The sequence below is a fragment of the Thalassophryne amazonica genome, chromosome 7 (assembly GCF_902500255.1).
Source record: "Thalassophryne amazonica chromosome 7, fThaAma1.1, whole genome shotgun sequence".
NCBI lineage: Eukaryota > Metazoa > Chordata > Actinopteri > Batrachoidiformes > Batrachoididae > Thalassophryne > Thalassophryne amazonica.
Window position 1 is genome coordinate 87,646,734 of NC_047109.1, and position 18,877 is coordinate 87,665,610.

Here is an 18,877-nt window from a genome sequence, read left to right on the forward strand (position 1 = left end):
CAGACATTCTCCTCATCTGGTGAATTACCTACTCTGCTGATGTAAGATTCAACAACAAATGTTATCAATAATTTCTGTCAATTCATTATTTCAGATTTACACAATGTTTAGGGCCCCTTCACACTTAGCACAATGAAGCCAAATCAGGCTGACTGAGAAAAAAAAAAAAACATAATTCATGCCACATCTGGGAAGGATTAGGAAATGTGCAAAAATGCCATCCGAATACTCAGAGTGTGCCCCAACTCACCTCTAATGATCCCTCCACATACCGTGCATAATAGCTCCTGAATACAGGTGAAACACCGTACAAATCCCCACACGCTGTCCGAATGCAGTAAGAATACACCTGTCACACCCGAGGCTGAATGAGCCGTCCAAATGAAAATTCGACCCACATTCGGGAAGTGTCGAGGTGCAGTCCATCGGACAGCATTCTGAGGGCAGTCTAAACAGTTGGGCACAGTCACCACAGCTGGCCCGAATGTAACACGCATACCCTCCACTGTCGAGGTGTGTTCGAGGTGGAAAGATATTGTATGGCAGTCGAGATGGATTCTAACTGCAATCTGACTGCATTCTAAATATTCTCATGGAGTATTTCATTAGCATTTGAAACAATCTGATCGATCATATGACGTGTGCCTATGCAGGAGTGCTGGTCCAGCCGCACACACACCGAAGCAATCAGATGATGCGGGCCCACGCAGGAGCACCGCTGCATCTTATGGAATAATTATTTGGTAGCGGACGGCGCATCTGCGCTCTGATCATGGCGGATGTCAACATCCCACTAAGCACCAGTGTCACATGGATGACATGACAGCTGATGGCTGCAGCATGGCAGGTGGTCGCCGTGTGGTGGGGAGCGCATCTGGAGCAGTTCCAAAGGTGATTACTTACTTTATTCACATTTTAGTGCCTTCATAAATGGTTGCATCATCAGGCCTTCTAATGGTTTGTAAGATGCATCGGCCATTATAGGTTTATTACAGCTGTGACACCGTGTCCACAAGTGTTGCACGTCAGTGTGTCACAAAGACGAGCTGATGTGCAGCGAGGCCATCTGGGCGGACTGTGATCGCCATGATAACATGATATTACAGATACATCCTCTGACACATAAGGTGGACTGACAATGGACCTGTGATATCATGCTCATTCTGCACATAACACTGATCAGCTGCGTACACTGCTCCGCCACTCAGAGATGCACTGAGCCACAGTGACACACAGTGTTTTCATTTTGATTGCGCAATGTTCATGTCTAGTTCACGAAAAAATGCGTGCCACAGTCAGTCAATGTACATTGCAATATTTCCTTTGCGCAGCCTGAACGGAATGCATGGGATGTGCTGTCCGGGAAATGCCGGCAGGATTAGACGTGCCTGCCCATGGCGAATTTCCCCTCGGACACGATCAGACTGTTTTGAATGCTGTTTTGACACCATGAGAATATTTAGAATGCAGTCAGATTGCAGTTAAGTGTCCACCTCGACCGTTTTGGACATGAGCTACACATTTGAGCCGGCCACACAATTTGCCTGACTGTTTGGAATGCACCTTGACACTTCCTGAATGTGTATTGAATCTCCATTCGGGCTCATTTGGCCTCTAGCATGAAGGCCCATTTAATGAAATCATGTTCATGTTTTGTGGAATCACATTAGCAAAATGGATCTAGCGACCACCATGCAACAATAAACCGTGAAGATTCAAAATTGGAATATCTTACATGTACGGACCTGTGGGCTGTGTACAGTTAAAACCGTGAGTTCTACCAACACTGACTATGAATTATATTGTCATGTACAGATGATTGTTTTATGTGATTATGTAAAATGTAACATGAAAACTTCAGGAAGACTATTCAGGATGTGGAAACTATCAAACTTCAAGCCAACTGTGGAACATTTAGAGTGATAGTCTATCTTTTTAATTTTGTATAAATATATTTATGTGGGGGGAAACTGGAGAGGAATGTGCCGTGATGTGAACTGTACTGCGACCTTGAAACTGAACCGTGAGGGAGGTGTTGCATTGCACCTCTATAAGCAACCAGCAATTGTGACTGAGAACACATCGTCTGAAAAAGTCAAAAGAACTGCGTGATTAAGATTTAATTATAGATAGTGAAGAACACTGAAGACTGAAATATTTTCCTCCATGGCTGGATCTGTCACAGGGTGTAAAGCCAACAGCTTGGGCGTGTTTGTCTGCAACTCAAACCAAAAGTCGCAGGCCAAAGTCATAGTTAGTAAAGGCCTGTTTACAGCACCAACACAAAGACTGTTAAACAGAACTCGTCTCTCATTTCACTCAAGTGTTTTGCAGTATAATCAAAGCACAAGGCGTGTGGGAGTTGGACGGCAGTCTGGACAAAAGACGATAATGCTACGAGCCAACTTGATTGACAAGTCGACTGCGTATGTACAGTAGCACATTGAAAGAGTAAACAGGTGATTGTTGTCTGAAGTGGTTCTGCTGCCTTTTTTGCAGCCTATTGTGTTCCATTTTCATAAAGCAGAGACGTTTCAGGCAGAGCTCAAATGTGCAACTTTCCTCCGACAGGTCACCGATAAGCGCAAATCATTTGGATACATGCAAAATGAACATGGAGCCTAGAAACCTGGGGTCATTGCTTACAACCATCTGACTGGGAAAGTGTGCCCAACTTTTGACGGGTACTTGATCCGTGTACTGCCAGACAAAGGAAGTGGAACTGCTAGATAGATGCCACAGAAATTCAAGAAAGGCATGCAACAGTGATACTGTGTGTTTGTGACAGCGCCAACAGTAGTTGAGGAAGGCATGAGCAAAAGCAGAAGAGCACACAAAGAATGCACTCGGCAGTGACAGCGTGGACTATAAAAACCCACTCATAGGCGCTGCACTCAAACACCTCAGAGGCCGAGGTGACGATGGCTGCAGGGGCTGGTAACACACTTATTCATGTCTGTAGCTCAGTAGTCGCCTTCTGTTTGTCACTTTGCAATTTCTCCATGCAGCACTTTACGGTAATGGTACTTGAATTATCACATTGTGGTGTATGAGGAATGCAAAAAACAGTCCACACCAGATATCAGATAAACTATCGAGCAGAGATGGGAAGAGAAAAGACTAGTGCTACAAAACAAATGTAGTTCAATTTGTGCAGCTCGATTTTTATTATAATTCAAAGTGTTTCTGAAAGATTGTAGTTACTGAAGAAAAGGTTTTAGACTTTTTTCTGTTTATTGTTGTGTGGGCCGCTGAAGAGGAGGTACTGCTGGCCCACCACCACCAGAGGGCGCCCTGCCTGGAGTGCGGGCTCCAGGCACCAGAGGGCGCCGCCGCCTCACGTGAGCAGCTACGGTGACAGCTGTCACCCATCACCTGAGACAGCTGACGGCAATCATCTGTGGGGTATATCAGCAGGACGGCACCTCCACCTCATTGCCGAGATATCGTTTCTACCTATGAGGTAACGTATCAAAGCTGACGGAGTGTATCCTTTTGGATTAGTGCACAGCTTGTGGATTACTGTTCCAACGAGAGGTGGAGGTAACTTCCCTGCTGTTCGGAGTCTTGGGTGCAAACGCGCCCCCATCTAACTGTTCTTTGTTCCTCGCCAGCAGTACCAGGTCCGACACGCGGAGGCAGTGGCCACCTGGGAGTTCGGGACTTGGCGGCTCCAGTATTTCCGGGGTCCTGTGGCGGAGGAAGCCGTGTGGTTCAGGTCTTACCTTGGAGAGGCGTCTCCTATCTTCGAGCCTGCCCACACGACACTTTTGTGAATTGACTGTTGTCCATTTCGTGATTGGTTGTATTCGTTGTGCACGTTCACAACAGTAAAGCCTTGTTATTTGACTTTCTCCATTGTCCGTTCATTTGCGCCCCCTGTTGTGGGTCCGTGTACTGACACTTTCCCAACAGGATATCTCGGCCAACGTCATGGATCCCGAGGGGCGTCAACCGGCTGTTGAACGGCCAATGGAAGAACAGGACGCGCAGGCGTCCGCGGGAGGGGTAATCGGTGAGTTGCAGCGGATCCTCACCGCTTTCACGACTCGGTTGGATTTCATGACCGAGCAGAACGTCCTCCTGAACCGCAGGGTGGAGGCTCTCGCCGCGCAGGTGGAAGCGCGCCCTCCGGGCGCCGCTGCGGCTCTCCCTCCCGTAGATCCTGTGCGTAACGTTGACGTTCCACTGGTTGTTCAACGACCTCTCCCTCCTTCCCCGGAAGCATACATAAGCCCTCCTGAGCCGTACGGAGGCTGTGTGGAGACGTGCGCGGATTTTCTGATGCAGTGTTCGCTCGTCTTCGCACAGCGTCCCGTTATGTACGCGACCGATGCTAGTAAAGTAGCTTATGTCATAAACCTGCTTCGCAGTGAGGCACGCGCTTGGGCTACAGCGCTCTGGGAGCAGAATTCACGGCTCCTTCTGACATACGATGGGTTTGTGAGGGGGCTCAGAACCGTGTTCGATCACCCTAATAGAGGAGAAACCACTTCAACCGTGCTACTGTCAATGAGACAGGGGCGCCGGAGCGCAGCTGTTTATGCAGTCGACTTCCGCATCGCGGCTGCGAGATCCGGCTGGAATAACGCTGCCCTCCGCGCCGCCTTTGTAAACGGACTGTCTTTGGTTCTCAAGGAGCACCTGGTGGCTAAGGACGAACCGCGGGATTTAGACGGGCTTATCGATCTTGTCATACGGTTGGACAACCGGTTAGAAGAACGTCGGCAGGAACGAGACGAAGGGTGTGGCCGGGCATGCGCCGTCCCTCTCCCTTCCGGTTCCGACCGCGCTCCGCCTTCCCCACGCTCCACGGCCCCTGCGCGCCGTGGGGCCACAGCTCCCCCTACTGACGAAGCTATGGACACGAGTAGGGCAACATTTAGGGCACCAGCTGCACAGAGGAGACGGGCCCATGGTGCTTGTTTTGTTTGTGGTGCACTAGAGCACCATGTGAGAGACTGCCCCGAGCGGTTACAACACCAACGCCCGCCCCTAGAGACTGGGCTAGGGGTGGGTCGAGACATTCACGTGGGACACACCCACATTGCTACACGACTCCCAGTCACGATCCTGTATGAGGATTTAACTCTGAAGGCCCCAGCACTGGTGGACACGGGCTCTGAGGGGAATCTGTTGGACTGCAGATGGGCCAGAGAGATAGGGCTCCCTCTGGTGGCGCTTACCTCGCCTGTGCAGGTTCGAGCGCTAGATGGCTTCCTGCTCCCTCCGATCACACATAAGACACCACCTGTAACGCTGGTGGTGTCAGGAAACCACCGGGAGGTGATCGAGTTTTTTGTGACTCAGGCCACTTCCCGTGTGGTTTTAGGCTTTCCCTGGATGTTGAAGCACAATCCCCGGATTGATTGGCCGTCCGGGGTAGTGGTTCAGTGGAGCGAGACCTGCCATCGGGTGTGTCTAGGTTCCTCGGTTCCTCCCGGCTCCCAAGCTAAGGAGGAGGTCAGAGTCCCGCCCAATCTGGGGACGGTGCCGGTGGAGTACCACGACCTTGTCGATGTGTTCAGCAAGGATCTGGCGCTCACACTTCCCCCCCACCATCCGTACGATTGTGCCATCGATTTGGTTCCAGGCAGTGGGTTCCCGTCCAGTAGACTGTACAACCTCTCACGGCCTGAGCGCGAATCAATGGAGACCTACATCCGGGACTCGTTAGCTGCTGGGTTGATCCGAAATTCCACCTCCCCGATGGGCGCAGGTTTCTTTTTCGTGGGTAAAAAAGATGGCGGACTTCGTCCATGCATCGATTATAGGGGGCTGAACGAAATCACGGTTCGCAACCGATACCCGTTACCCCTGTTGGATTCAGTGTTCACGCCCCTGCATGGAGCCAAGATTTTTACCAAGCTTGATCTTAGAAACGCGTATCATCTGGTTCGGATCCGGAAGGGAGACGAGTGGAAGACGGCATTCAACACCCCCTTAGGTCACTTTGAGTACCTGGTCATGCCGTTCGGCCTCACAAACGCCCCCGCGACGTTCCAAGCCTTGGTTAACGACGTATTGCGGGACTTCCTGCACCGGTTCGTCTTCGTATATCTAGACGATATACTCATCTTTTCTCCGGATCCTGAGACTCATGTCCGGCATGTACGTCAGGTCCTGCAGCGGTTATTGGAGAACCGGCTGTTTGTTAAGGGCGAGAAGTGTGAGTTTCACCGCACCTCTTTGTCCTTCCTGGGGTTCATCATCTCCCCCAACTCCGTCGCACCTGATCCGGCCAAGGTTGCTGCGGTGAGAGACTGGCCCCAACCCACAAGCCGTAGGAAGCTGCAACAGGTCCTCGGCTTTGCGAATTTCTACAGGAGGTTCATTAAAGGCTACAGTCAGGTTGTTAGCCCCCTGACAGCCCTGACCTCACCAAAAGTCCCCTTCACCTGGTCGGATCGTTGCGAGGCCGCGTTCAAGGAGTTGAAACGGCGCTTCTCGTCTGCACCCGTTCTGGTGCAGCCCGATCCTAGTCGCCAGTTAGTGGTTGAAGTGGACGCCTCGGACTCAGGGATAGGAGCTGTGCTGTCCCAGAGTGGGAAGACCGATAAGGTCCTTCATCCGTGTGCCTATTTTTCCCGCAGGTTGACCCCGGCTGAACGGAACTATGACGTCGGCAACCGAGAACTCCTTGCGGTGAAAGAGGCTCTTGAAGAGTGGAGACACCTGTTGGAGGGAACGTCCGTGCCATTCACGGTTTTCACTGACCACCGGAACCTGGAGTATATCAGGACCGCCAAGCGGCTGAACCCCAGGCAAGCCCGCTGGTCACTGTTCTTCGGCCGTTTTGACTTCCGCATCACCTACCGGCCCGGGACCAAGAACCAGAAATCGGATGCCTTGTCCCGGGTACACGAAGACGAGGTCAAAGCGGAGTTGTCGGATCCACCGGAACCCATCATCCCGGAGTCCACTATCGTGGCCACCCTCACCTGGGACGTAGAGAGAACCGTCCGGGAGGCCCTGGCACAAAACCCGGACCCCGGGACTGGACCAAAGAACAGACTTTACGTCCCACCAGAGGCAAGGGCTGCAGTCCTGGACTTCTGTCACGGCTCTAAGCTCTCCTGTCATCCAGGGGTGCGAAGAACCGTGGCAGTTGTCCGGCAGCGCTTCTGGTGGGCGTCCCTGGAGGCCGACGTCCGGGACTATATCCAGGCCTGTACCACCTGCGCCAGGGGCAAGGCCGACCATCGCAAGGCTCCGGGACTGCTACAGCCGCTGCCCGTGCCTCATCGCCCCTGGTCCCACATCGGCCTGGATTTTGTCACGGGCCTCCCGCCGTCCCAGGGAAACACCGTGATCCTCACGATAGTGGACCGATTCTCCAAGGCGGCCCACTTCGTGGCCCTCCCGAAGCTCCCAACGGCCCAGGAGACAGCGGACCTCCTGGTCCACCATGTCGTCCGCCTGCATGGGATACCATCAGACATCGTCTCCGATCGCGGTCCCCAGTTCTCCTCGCATGTCTGGAGGAGCTTTTGCCGGGAACTGGGGGCCACGGTCAGTCTCTCGTCCGGGTATCACCCCCAGACCAACGGGCAAGCAGAGCGGGCCAATCAAAAAATGGAGCAAACACTGCGTTGTGTGACAGCCACGCACCCGGCGGCCTGGAGTACTCATCTGGCCTGGATCGAGTACGCCCACAACAGTCAAGTGTCATCAGCCACCGGCCTCTCCCCCTTTGAGGTGTGTTTGGGGTATCAGCCCCCATTGTTCCCGGTGGTTGAGGGAGAGGTCGGTGTGCCCTCGGTCCAGGCCCACCTGCGGAAGTGCCGTCGGGTGTGGCGTGCCGCCCGTTCTGCTTTGTTGAAGGCCCGGATGAGGGCGAAGACCCATGCAGACCGGCGGCGGACCCCGGCCCCTACGTATCGCCCCGGGCAGGAAGTGTGGTTGTCCACGAAGGACATCCCGCTAAAGGTGGCCTCCCCAAAACTGCAGGACAGATACATAGGACCGTTTAAAATTCTCAAGGTCATCAATCCCGCCGCAGTGAGGCTTCGACTTCCAGCCTCACTGCGGATCCATCCAGTATTTCATGTGTCAAAGCTCAAGCCCCATCACACCTCGCCCCTCTGTACACCCGGTCCGGCACCACCTCCTGCCCGGATCATCGATGGCGAGCCGGCTTGGACAGTGCGCCGGTTGTTGGACGTCCGACGGATGGGCCGGGGCTTTCAATATCTGGTGGACTGGGAGGGGTACGGTCCCGAAGAACGCTCCTGGGTGAAGAAGAGCTTCATCCTGGACCCGGCCCTCCTGGCCGACTTCTACCGTCGCCACCCGGACAGGAGGCGCCCGTTGAGGGGGGGGTCCTGTTGTGTGGGCCGCTGAAGAGGAGGTACTGCTGGCCCACCACCACCAGAGGGCGCCCTGCCTGGAGTGCGGGCTCCAGGCACCAGAGGGCGCCGCCGCCTCACGTGAGCAGCTACGGTGACAGCTGTCACCCATCACCTGAGACAGCTGACGGCAATCATCTGTGGGGTATATCAGCAGGACGGCACCTCCACCTCATTGCCGAGATATCGTTTCTACCTATGAGGTAACGTATCAAAGCTGACGGAGTGTATCCTTTTGGATTAGTGCATAGCTTGTGGATTACTGTTCCAACGAGAGGTGGAGGTAACTTCCCTGCTGTTCGGAGTCTTGGGTGCAAACGCGCCCCCATCTAACTGTTCTTTGTTCCTCGCCAGCAGTACCAGGTCCGACACGCGGAGGCAGTGGCCACCTGGGAGTTCGGGACTTGGCGGCTCCAGTATTTCCGGGGTCCTGTGGCGGAGGAAGCCGTGTGGTTCAGGTCTTACCTTGGAGAGGCGTCTCCTATCTTCGAGCCTGCCCACACGACACTTTTGTGAATTGACTGTTGTCCATTTCGTGATTGGTTGTATTCGTTGTGCACGTTCACAACAGTAAAGCCTTGTTATTTGACTTTCTCCATTGTCCGTTCATTTGCGCCCCCTGTTGTGGGTCCGTGTACTGACACTTTCCCAACATTTATTGCAGTTTTGCACAGGTGGTGGCCAAGCGGTTAGTGCGCTTGGAAGGTTCCTGGTTCAAGACCACCCGTGCCCATTCTTTGTGTCATGTGAAGTTTGATGTGAGATTATCATGCAGATTCATACACTGTTAAACCGAACACTCCATTTTAATACAATAATTAAGTTAATGTAACTCAAACTTTGAAAAAAGTTATAGTCACTCATTTCCATTAATTAAACTAACTCAAAAATGAATTGTTGTCATAACAACTCAGTTCCTTTAACTGCATTTAAAGTTCTGGGGTATTTAACTGTTGGTGATGTATTTCCAGTGCATTCCATTCACTCATTTTAATTGAGTTTATGTAATGGAGGCCAGCAGGTGTTGCTGTGCAGATGTAGTTAGTAAATCTCACTCCCAACAGCTCAAAAGAATTCTTTGGTCACAAGGTCAGAGTCCTGGGTTTTAGCCTTCTGGTTGGAGAGTCCGACTTCCATGCCGCAAATCGTGAGTTTGCATCCCGAGGGGAGTGAATTTGCAGAGTCATAACAACACAATGCAGCGTCAACAAGTAAACCAAAGAATGCATCAAAAAATCTAATCCAAAATGTAATGCAATTTTTTTAGGCAGAAATTTGTCACTTTTTTTATTGAAAACATAAGCTAGATTTACATAAGTTTAATTAACTATAAATTGTTAAGTTACTAAAATGTTATCAATTAAATATTTGAAAATGATTTCATTTAAGTTGACAAACTCAAATGATTTAAGGCAATCGGTTTCCTCAAATGGTTTGAGCTTAACTAACTCATTGAGTTTTACAGTGTATCGGATCTGCTGTGACGGCCCCAAGTCAAAAAGAGAGAAGCCAAAAGAACTTTTTCTTGCAGTTTTGCACACTAAATGTTCTTAAAATACCTCTGTCCTATGTGAAATGTGTTGTAGTAATACAGCTAAGAGTACATAACTGCCAGAGTACAGTCATAACTGCCACGCAGCTCCTATACCAGTGCTTTCCCACTTCACAAGCATTTTGAAATTTTAAGAAAAATGATGGTAATATACTAAGATATAGAATACCAGCTTCAAATTAGGAATTTTAGCTTGTAGCCCTAACCTGCGCTTTAATATCTCGAAGTATTTCATGTGACCTCTTGCGACAACAACGCATTAAGTATTAACTAAATCAAGTACATCGTCATGAATTATGATTTACTCAACATGATCATAATCTGTTCACAAAAAAATGGGGTCTTTATTATCAACGTGTGTAACTGTGCTCTTGTACATAAATTATCATGAAATTTAGGCACAAAGTAATGGACAAGAATTCATGACAATTAATGCACACTTAATGTAAAGTGTTATGGAAGCTTTTCTTTAATTAAAAGAAAATTGCTTTGACTCCCAGACGGTCTAAAGTAAGTCCCTTTGGCTGTTCCCTTGTTTTCACTCTGGGTTGCCACAGCAGATCCGATGATTTGGCACAAGCTTTACACCGGGTGCCTTTCCTGACGCAACTCCATATTACATGAAGACATCAGCAGGGGTGGGGTTTGAACAATGGAACCTTCTGTGCTGAAAGCAATAGCACTAACCACTTATCTGCCACCCCTGCTCGTCTGATGTCCTCAGGCATGGAAGCAGATTGTAAAGGTAATTAATAGTTAATTTATCCCCAATGAGGTCCTTTTTTTTTACCCCTTTCAAGAGGAGGCACAACACAAAACTATGTACAACACCTCTCTTTGTGATTAATTATTTTTTTCTTTTCTTATCTGTTTAATAAAATATAATACCCTCTTCAACAACTACTGGAGTAACCTGTAGCCACACCCACAGCAGGGGCGTAGACAGGATTTTTCTCAGGGTGTGCTACGATCAAACATCTGAGTTTCAGTCACATGTACATGCAAATAGCGATTAAGTACTTCATTATTACAGTACACCTTATATTTATACATTTTTAGACACATAAATGTGTTGTATTTTATGACCTTTGTCAAGAAGGCTATTAAGACAGAGGGCTCAATTCAATTTATTTATATAGCACCAAATCACAACAAAGCTGCCCCAAAGAGCTTCACACAGGTAAGTCTAACCTTACCAAAACCCTGAGCAAACACAGGTGACAGTGGTCAGGAAAAAAACTCCCTCTGGTGTTTTTAAACAAGAGACTTCAAGCAGAACAGACTCAGAGGAGTGGCCCACTGCTTAGGCCATTATAACAGGTGCAACAGTTACAAACAACCAGTAGAATAGTGGAAAGTCCACCTTAAGGCCAAGCCAAACAGTCCAAGGTCTAGAGATGTATGGGATGATTCAGAGCCCTCAGCAGGGCAGGAGACTATTCTTGATGAGAGTTTTAGCATGTAGCGTCAGCCTCCCGATGTTCATCTCTATGTGGCTGTTTGTCAGGCTGGTAACAAAATATTTCAAAAACCAATGGTAAATTTACACATAGTTCCATTCCCCGTAATAATGATTCCAGTTTGGTGGTGGTGGTGGTGGGGTCAAAGGACAATGTCACAGTACAAGGTCAAACTTTTGCCATGATATTTATAAAGAGGTGGCAATTATTCATTAATCAAAAGGCTGGAAACACTTTAATTAGAGGAGACAGACCCATAGTTGCTACCAGACATGAATAGAAAGTCATCTGGCTGCTCAATTGTTTTCACTCAGTCGCCACAGCAAATCCAAGGCGGCTCTGCATGTTGATTTGGCACAAATTTTAGGCTAGATGCCCGTCCTGACGCAACTCCACATTCCATGAAGAAATGGGCAGGGGTGGAGTTTGAACTGGGAACCTTCAAGTCATATATGTAGGTTTTCAAAATATACCACCGGATTTGACCTTGATTTTGACTTTAAAAGGTCACTCAAACTTTGACCAATTATAGTGGTGTAACAGTGCTTTACAGACCCATAATTACAACTGAACATAAATAGGATGTCATGTGAAGTTCAAAAATATGTATTCTCATTTACCCCCCAAGTAGCCTCGAAGCTCACAATCAAGGTCAACCAATGTTTACTACTGAAGATCAACAGGAAGTCATATGTGAATATGCCACTGCATGGCAGTGGGCTTTGCAGTTGCACTCACTCCTGTTTTTGTTTTGTGCTCTGTTTATGTCAGATTTTTAGCAATTGCATTACAGAGAAAACAACCAAAGTCAAGACTTCAAAAGTGTGGGAGCACTTTACGTTAAACAACGCAAAGACGTTTGTTAACCTCAACATTTGCAAGTTGGACCTCGCATGGCACAGGAGTACGACGGTAATGATGCAGCATCTCAAACGAAAGCATATCGGAGTCATCAACGAGGAAGGGGAGAGCTCAGTGTCTGGGCAAGTTAACAAATGTTTGTTTATTTTTGTGTAAGCAGTCGTAACGTCTCAGTATGACAAGTCAGGCAGTGATATGTCTGCACGTCTCCCAGAGCAGTGAGGTGAGGGGCAGAGAGGGAGAGAAAAAAAAAAGAAGCATTAACAGCACCGACAGTTTTTTATTAATGTTTTAAAAGTCCTACCATCGACATTAACGCTTGTCCGATTGTCCGGGACAAGTGTAAAATGTGATCGGGCAAGTAATAGCTCTAAATCGTTGTCCGACCGGACAAGTGGCATTTTTTGGGGGGGGGGTTTGGCCACAAATGGCCGCCCCCCCCCCCCCGCAGATAGAGAGCCGAGCAGCGCTGTAGCGGAAAAAACTCAAAGTCTTCACATAAAACCAGCTCCTTCTGCTTGTAGAGCTCCAGAAATTCATTTATCAGCTTTAATCTTGTTTGAACTTCTTTAAACGGGGTACTCCTACTGAATATGGTTTGAAATGTCGTGCTTTATTTTGGTAAAAATTTGAAGCCGAAGCAGCGTTTGTTGCAGTTTTCGTTCAAAGTTGAACAGTTCGATCACATCTGGCCGAGGGCACAGCAACTTTCTTTCATTTTCGAACAGGTTGCCCCCGTCTGCACTTTATAAATCAGCCTTCTTTTATACACTCTCTGGTTGAAACTCCTTGAAGCAAATTTCCCCAACAAACAAATATGTATATTTATAGCAGGGGTGATGAAGTGTTTCTGTAGCTGTTCGATGATTCCACGCTGACAGTCAATCATCCAACAGCCCAACCCTATGTGGAGATCATCAGCACATCACTGAAAACATAATCATATAAAACAACAATAATGGTGGATCAGGAACACAACCTTGCGGTATGCAGCACTTCATATCAGAATGGGACAATAAGGTAATTTTCTGAGAATCACACATGAAGGGCTCTTCATCTGGAAATACCTAGAACACCACTGATTCTAGTCAGACCACGTTCTTGGTCAGAGTCTTTTTAAGACTCTGAACATAGTTTTATGGGGGAAGAATTTTTGAAAAGTCAGCACTTTCAACCATCTTGTAAGCACCACCACTGGCTAGTCACTACTGATTCTTTATAAATATGAGGAGGGACAACAGTTTCACAGAGTGGGATTCCCATGCACGAAAAGTGCTTGTGCAATGAACAGAAAAGCTCAGCTTACAACACACAAACAGAGTGCTGCTTCATCCTCTGCACAGGATGCCATTATGTCACCACATCTTTACACATAAAAATAATGGTTGAGTGATATATTAATGTTGAAAATGTTGTTTGTAGGACTTTTAAATACAGGAATGAAAGAATACATACACACACACACATTATATATATATATATATATATATATATATATATATATATATATATATATATATATACACACACATATATAAACTGCACAATCTGCCTAAACAACATTGCAGTAATTATCAAAGGAGCAATACAGGACACAAAAATTTTCATGCAAGTTGTCACGAACTTGTAATGCTTGTTTGTCCACATCAGTATTGAATTACATGGCAGGAGGAAACATGCAAACATGACCTTATATTTAGATTAATATAGCCTAATTCCAGAAGGTAATAACGGTACAATTCCTTTGGGGTGTATTTGACCTTGAAAGTGCTGAGAAACAGCGTTAGTTTATCTTAGCTCTGTGAGCAGAAATAAATAAACCAGAAATATCTGCAAAAACAAAATCAACATTATCCAACCATTTTCTACACCCACTTACTCCCATCACCCAAATCCAGCTTTTCAAACTATGTTTGTGAAAATACCCATTTTTCACTTCACAATATAATATTGCAGGAAAAATAAAATAATATTGCAAGGTCAGTTTTTACCAATATCATGCAGAACTAGATGTCATAATCTAAATAATTACATTGGACTACTATCAAATTACAATCCCAGTATATTGTGAGACAACATTATTTGGGGGGCTGAGGCACCCATCAGCTCCCCCCTCTGGCTACACCCCTGCAACAGGAGGGCAATATTCGAGACCAAAACACCACTCAAAACAGCTGAACACAAAATTTTACACGTTGATAACAGCCTAATTAACAGTGTCATATTATGCCCACTTTGCTTTTTAAACTCCAAAACAATAAACACAAGATGCTGTACACCAGGAAGTAGCCTCATCCAACACCTGTAACGCAGGTACGCGATTAAAACATCGTTATTTAAGCATGGAACCCACTTCAAAAACTCTCGCAGCTTTCAATATTTTTTACAACTCGCCAAAACGGCAGTTATAGTCGAAAACAATATTTATTATCGTGTTAAAAACACACACAAACAAACGTACACACTAGTAACCCACAAAACAGTCACTTCCTCTTGTAACCGTTTCGAACAGGATACTGACATCACGCGCCAGTATTGATCAGGATCGTGTGTTTATATGTTGAAACTTGACACACACAACCTGATGTAACAACAGGTGTCAGCGGCAGGTCTTCCGGGCTTCACTCACCTTGGTGTAATAGATCATCCACAGCTCGTACAGCCTCTCCTTCGAAGCCATGCCGCCGCCTTTGTGGTTGCTCATGACGTCCCTTTACGATCGAACCATCACAAGAGCCGTGAACACGGTGGGCGCTGGGAGAAGTTGTTTCCTAAAGGCAGGAGGACGCCGCGCACTTTCCTCCACCATTCCTGCAAATCCATGCGCAGTGCGTGCACGCAAAGTGCCTCCCGTGTGTGTCTGTCAAGGCGCAAAGTTGCAATCAGAGTGACGTGCGAAAGGAGATCATTGTCGGTGCGGTGATCACCGTCGAAAAGGCTCAAACCAGGAACATAGATGCGTGGAAATGCGTGCGTGGAGAAACACCCATGTCCGCGTTTAGAGCCAGCTGGATCCCTGAATGATTCCTGTTGGGGAGAGAGTTCACACACGGAAGCGACCGCGATCCGAAACACGACCGACACGCACGCGCTCGGTCAGATGAAGCGCACCGAGCTGTTTTGTCTCCTTCTCATGAAAGTGACTAAAACCGACAAGAGTTGGCTGTCGATCAGGCTCACAGGTAGGCTGATGTTCTTAAAGACACACGCACGCTGAGGTGCAGCCCTTCCCAGGACAGCAGCAAACCCTGACACCATCAATTAAAAGCATACAGGGTCCAAGAGCACTTAAGTATGGTGGCTCTGAAGTGGAAAACACCTCTACACCGGAGGGTGGCTCTGAAGTGGAAAACACTACTACATTAAATGATACATTCAATTTGCCAACCTAATTGTAAAAGCAAGATATGTGCTGGTACAGTGACTCACCTTTAGCGTGCAGAGCAGAGGTGAATCTGGCATGTTTTCTTTTTATACAGAGGATGACCACCCTGAGGCAAGGCCACACTGCATAGAGGTGGCCTTGAACAGGAATCTTTCACACTGGAAAGAAGCACACTTAACCGCTTATCCACCACTATCATATTATTATTATCTATATTATAATAGCGAAGTGGCCTCTGTGTATGTGCATGCGTGGGTGTGTATGGCTTCGATCACACAAAAACCGAGGAGAGCTGACATTTGCCATTTGGTATGCTTATGTATTCTGCGTCAAATATGAACACTGCGAAAACGGAAAGTTGATAGGACAAATATTTTTGGAGAAATGAGCAATTTTACCTAAACAATAAACAATGGATGTTGTGCTGCAATGCACCATGGGAGTTTGGGGTTCTAAATGTTGTTATTGTGGTTCATGTTTAACAGTGTTGTTTTATTGTTTTATTGTGTTTTTTTAGTTCAAGTGGTTTAATCAGTTTAGTTAACCCTCTGGGGCCGACGCGTCATATATGACGGCTAAGACCAAGCTTTACTAAATTATAAATAACTTTTTAATGATATGAGATAGAAACTTACTTTTTTTTTTTGCTGAAAAGGTAACTCCGTGGACTTTCGAGCCAGCCATCGGCCATCTTTGCACTCCTCATAGAAGCTGTGTGATGACGTGCACAATGTGAGTGTCCAATTGGAATTGGTTCACTGTCACATGGTTTTCCAAAATCCAATCGTAGGGCAGATTTACCTCACGTGAAAAGCCAAAAATCATTTTCAGGAGTGATATGTTACTAGTTGGCCCATTTGAATAGCCCCCTGGGTGCTCCAATGAGTACATACTATTGGTCTCCAGTGTGCCCTGCGCCATTACGCACAGCGATCAGTGAAAGCAGACAGAGCACATGGAGAGCCTCTGATGACAATCTCACGTGCTCAAACAAAGAGTGTGTAACTATCAGGATTGCTCCAGTAGTTTGCATGTGAATGTTACTGGATAACTCTGTTGCTTTCTTGGCCTAAAGCACTGTTTACCATATCAATGGAGCAAGGGGGAGGGCCGCTCCTCAGACTGTAAGGAGCCAAAGTGGGCCAAAGTGTGAATGAAAGCTGCTTTAGGAGCAGCGCAGAACACTCCAAAAGTAGAAGTAGAAGTTTGTGAGGTAACCTTTGTGTAACAGCAGACAGAGATTGCTTTGAGATGAAGACAACAAAACGCATAGACCATTTTGTATATATTGTTCAAAATGTGCATTTGTGTTTATTGTTTTAACCTTTTTGTTGTACAGTCTTTCACACAAGACCTCAAATTACCTTTATAAAGTGTCAAAACAGCTGTTTATTATAGTTTGCTGTGTGTTTTGAATAAATGTGTGTGGAAAATGATTTCCTGCTTTACTTTTTCCTTTCATATTTCTGATTGTGAACCTTTATTACATTTATAAAACACAACAAAAGCATATATGAGCACAGGTTGTCCTGAAAAAAAGAGACATAAAACTTGATTGCAGGATGCAGGGAGAGCTGTTAACAGCAATAATAAAACATTTATGCCAGGCGAGTGAACTGTGCAAAAAATGCCCTCGGACCCCAGAGGGTTAAGTGTTATGTTGCGGTTACCATGAGTGACTTAAGTGTCATGTTGGCACCATGAGCGGAATGTGTAGTGTTTTTAATGTCTTCTGCCGCCGTCTCTGTTTGTCAAATTAAAAGCACCTGTGTAAAGCAGAATGCAGAAAAGACAAATGTGTGTGCATGCAATTTTAATCACGGACAAACTGGGGAGAACTGACAATTGCCTGAACAGTGCCAAAACCAAGCGTTGATAGGACTAATATTTTTAGAGAAGCTTCATATATTAGCTAACAACACTGAACATTGGACACTGATATTTACATTCTGGACTCACACGCCACTCCAACAGGGAGCGGTAAATTATCTCTATATTAAAAGCATGAGTGTGTGATTTTATTTAGTACGTTCAATGTAAGTACATAATATAATTGTAAATACATTAAAAATACATGGATGACACAAGAAAGTGAACACACTTATTTCCATTGTGGTCCATTTAAAAAATCAAATGACAAAATAGAAGTAAATATAAAATAATAATAATAATAATGATGATACTGTAGTAATAATAGTGTGTATATGATAACAAGAAACTAAAAAATTTATAAATACTAAGAGTAAATTAACTTTTAAAAAATTATGTAATTTAAAGGAAATAAAAGGGTTGAGTTCTCTACTGTTGAGGTCTAAGGTTCTTTAAACATTCTTGACTCACACACCATTCCAACTCATTATACAAACTTTGCACAATTTATTACCACCCTTGAAAAATGTCAGATACCTATTTTATAAACACTACCCAATCTAGAGCCCATGGATCCCCACGGGCAACATGCTACTTACTATTATTTTAGTTGGCGTTTAAGAGAAAATATATCAAGGTGCCCTTCACGATAAAACATCAACACAACAATGATGTGCTAAACATTTAAACATAAGAAATTCAAATCCAAAATCAACTGCAAACATATTCATATCAACAAATATAGTTAAATTGAGAACAAACTCAAGCTAATTACCTCCACCAAAGAAGTTGGAGGTGGTTATGTTTTCTCCCCTGTTTGTTTGTTTGTTTGTTTTACATGTTTGTTTGTTTGTAAACAGCCTGCAACCCACAGTTTTTCATATAAGGTTATGAAATGAAGATTCATATCCTGATAGGCAAGAAGTGATTCAATTTTCAAGGTCATAGGTCAAAGGTCAAAATCAGGAAAAATCTTGGAAAATCGTAAAAATATTTTTAACATTGAATGAATTTTTAAAAATTCATAACTGGCAAAACCGATCAAATTTCGTTAATATTTGAGAACGTTATTTAGAAGTATCCAGATTACAGATTTTGTGGCTATTTATATTTAACAATAAAACCCCATATGTTAATCAAACATGCCCCAATCACTCTCATATTTGAAAGTGAAGTGCAGACTGACACTCACTATAATCTGACAAAGTTTGATCTGGCTCTGATCCGGATTGTGGATTTTGTAGACATTTGAATTTACTATTGAAAAGCCCATTTTATGTACATTCAGCATTATATCTCAATCAAAAGCGTCTCAATCACTCTCATTTGTGACAATGAGGTGCAAACTGGCACTTTCAATGAATAGACTAAGTTTGATCTATATTGCAGATTTAGCAGATAG

At 45.9% G+C, this 18,877-nt stretch overlaps 1 protein-coding gene across 3 annotated transcripts in view; it reads right to left on the reverse strand.

Moving 5' to 3' along the window:
- The window catches only part of nbeal2 (neurobeachin-like 2), a 144,182-nt gene extending 128,778 nt beyond the window's left edge, over window positions 1–15,404 (reverse strand). For all 3 annotated transcript variants that reach the window (XM_034174951.1, XM_034174948.1, XM_034174947.1), the window contains exon 1: window positions 14,851–15,404. In XM_034174951.1, coding sequence (XP_034030842.1) covers window positions 14,851–14,925 — 75 coding nt within the window. In that variant the 5' untranslated portion in view covers window positions 14,926–15,404. The remainder of the gene's footprint in view (window positions 1–14,850) is intronic.
- Window positions 15,405–18,877: the final 3,473 nt, after the last annotated feature.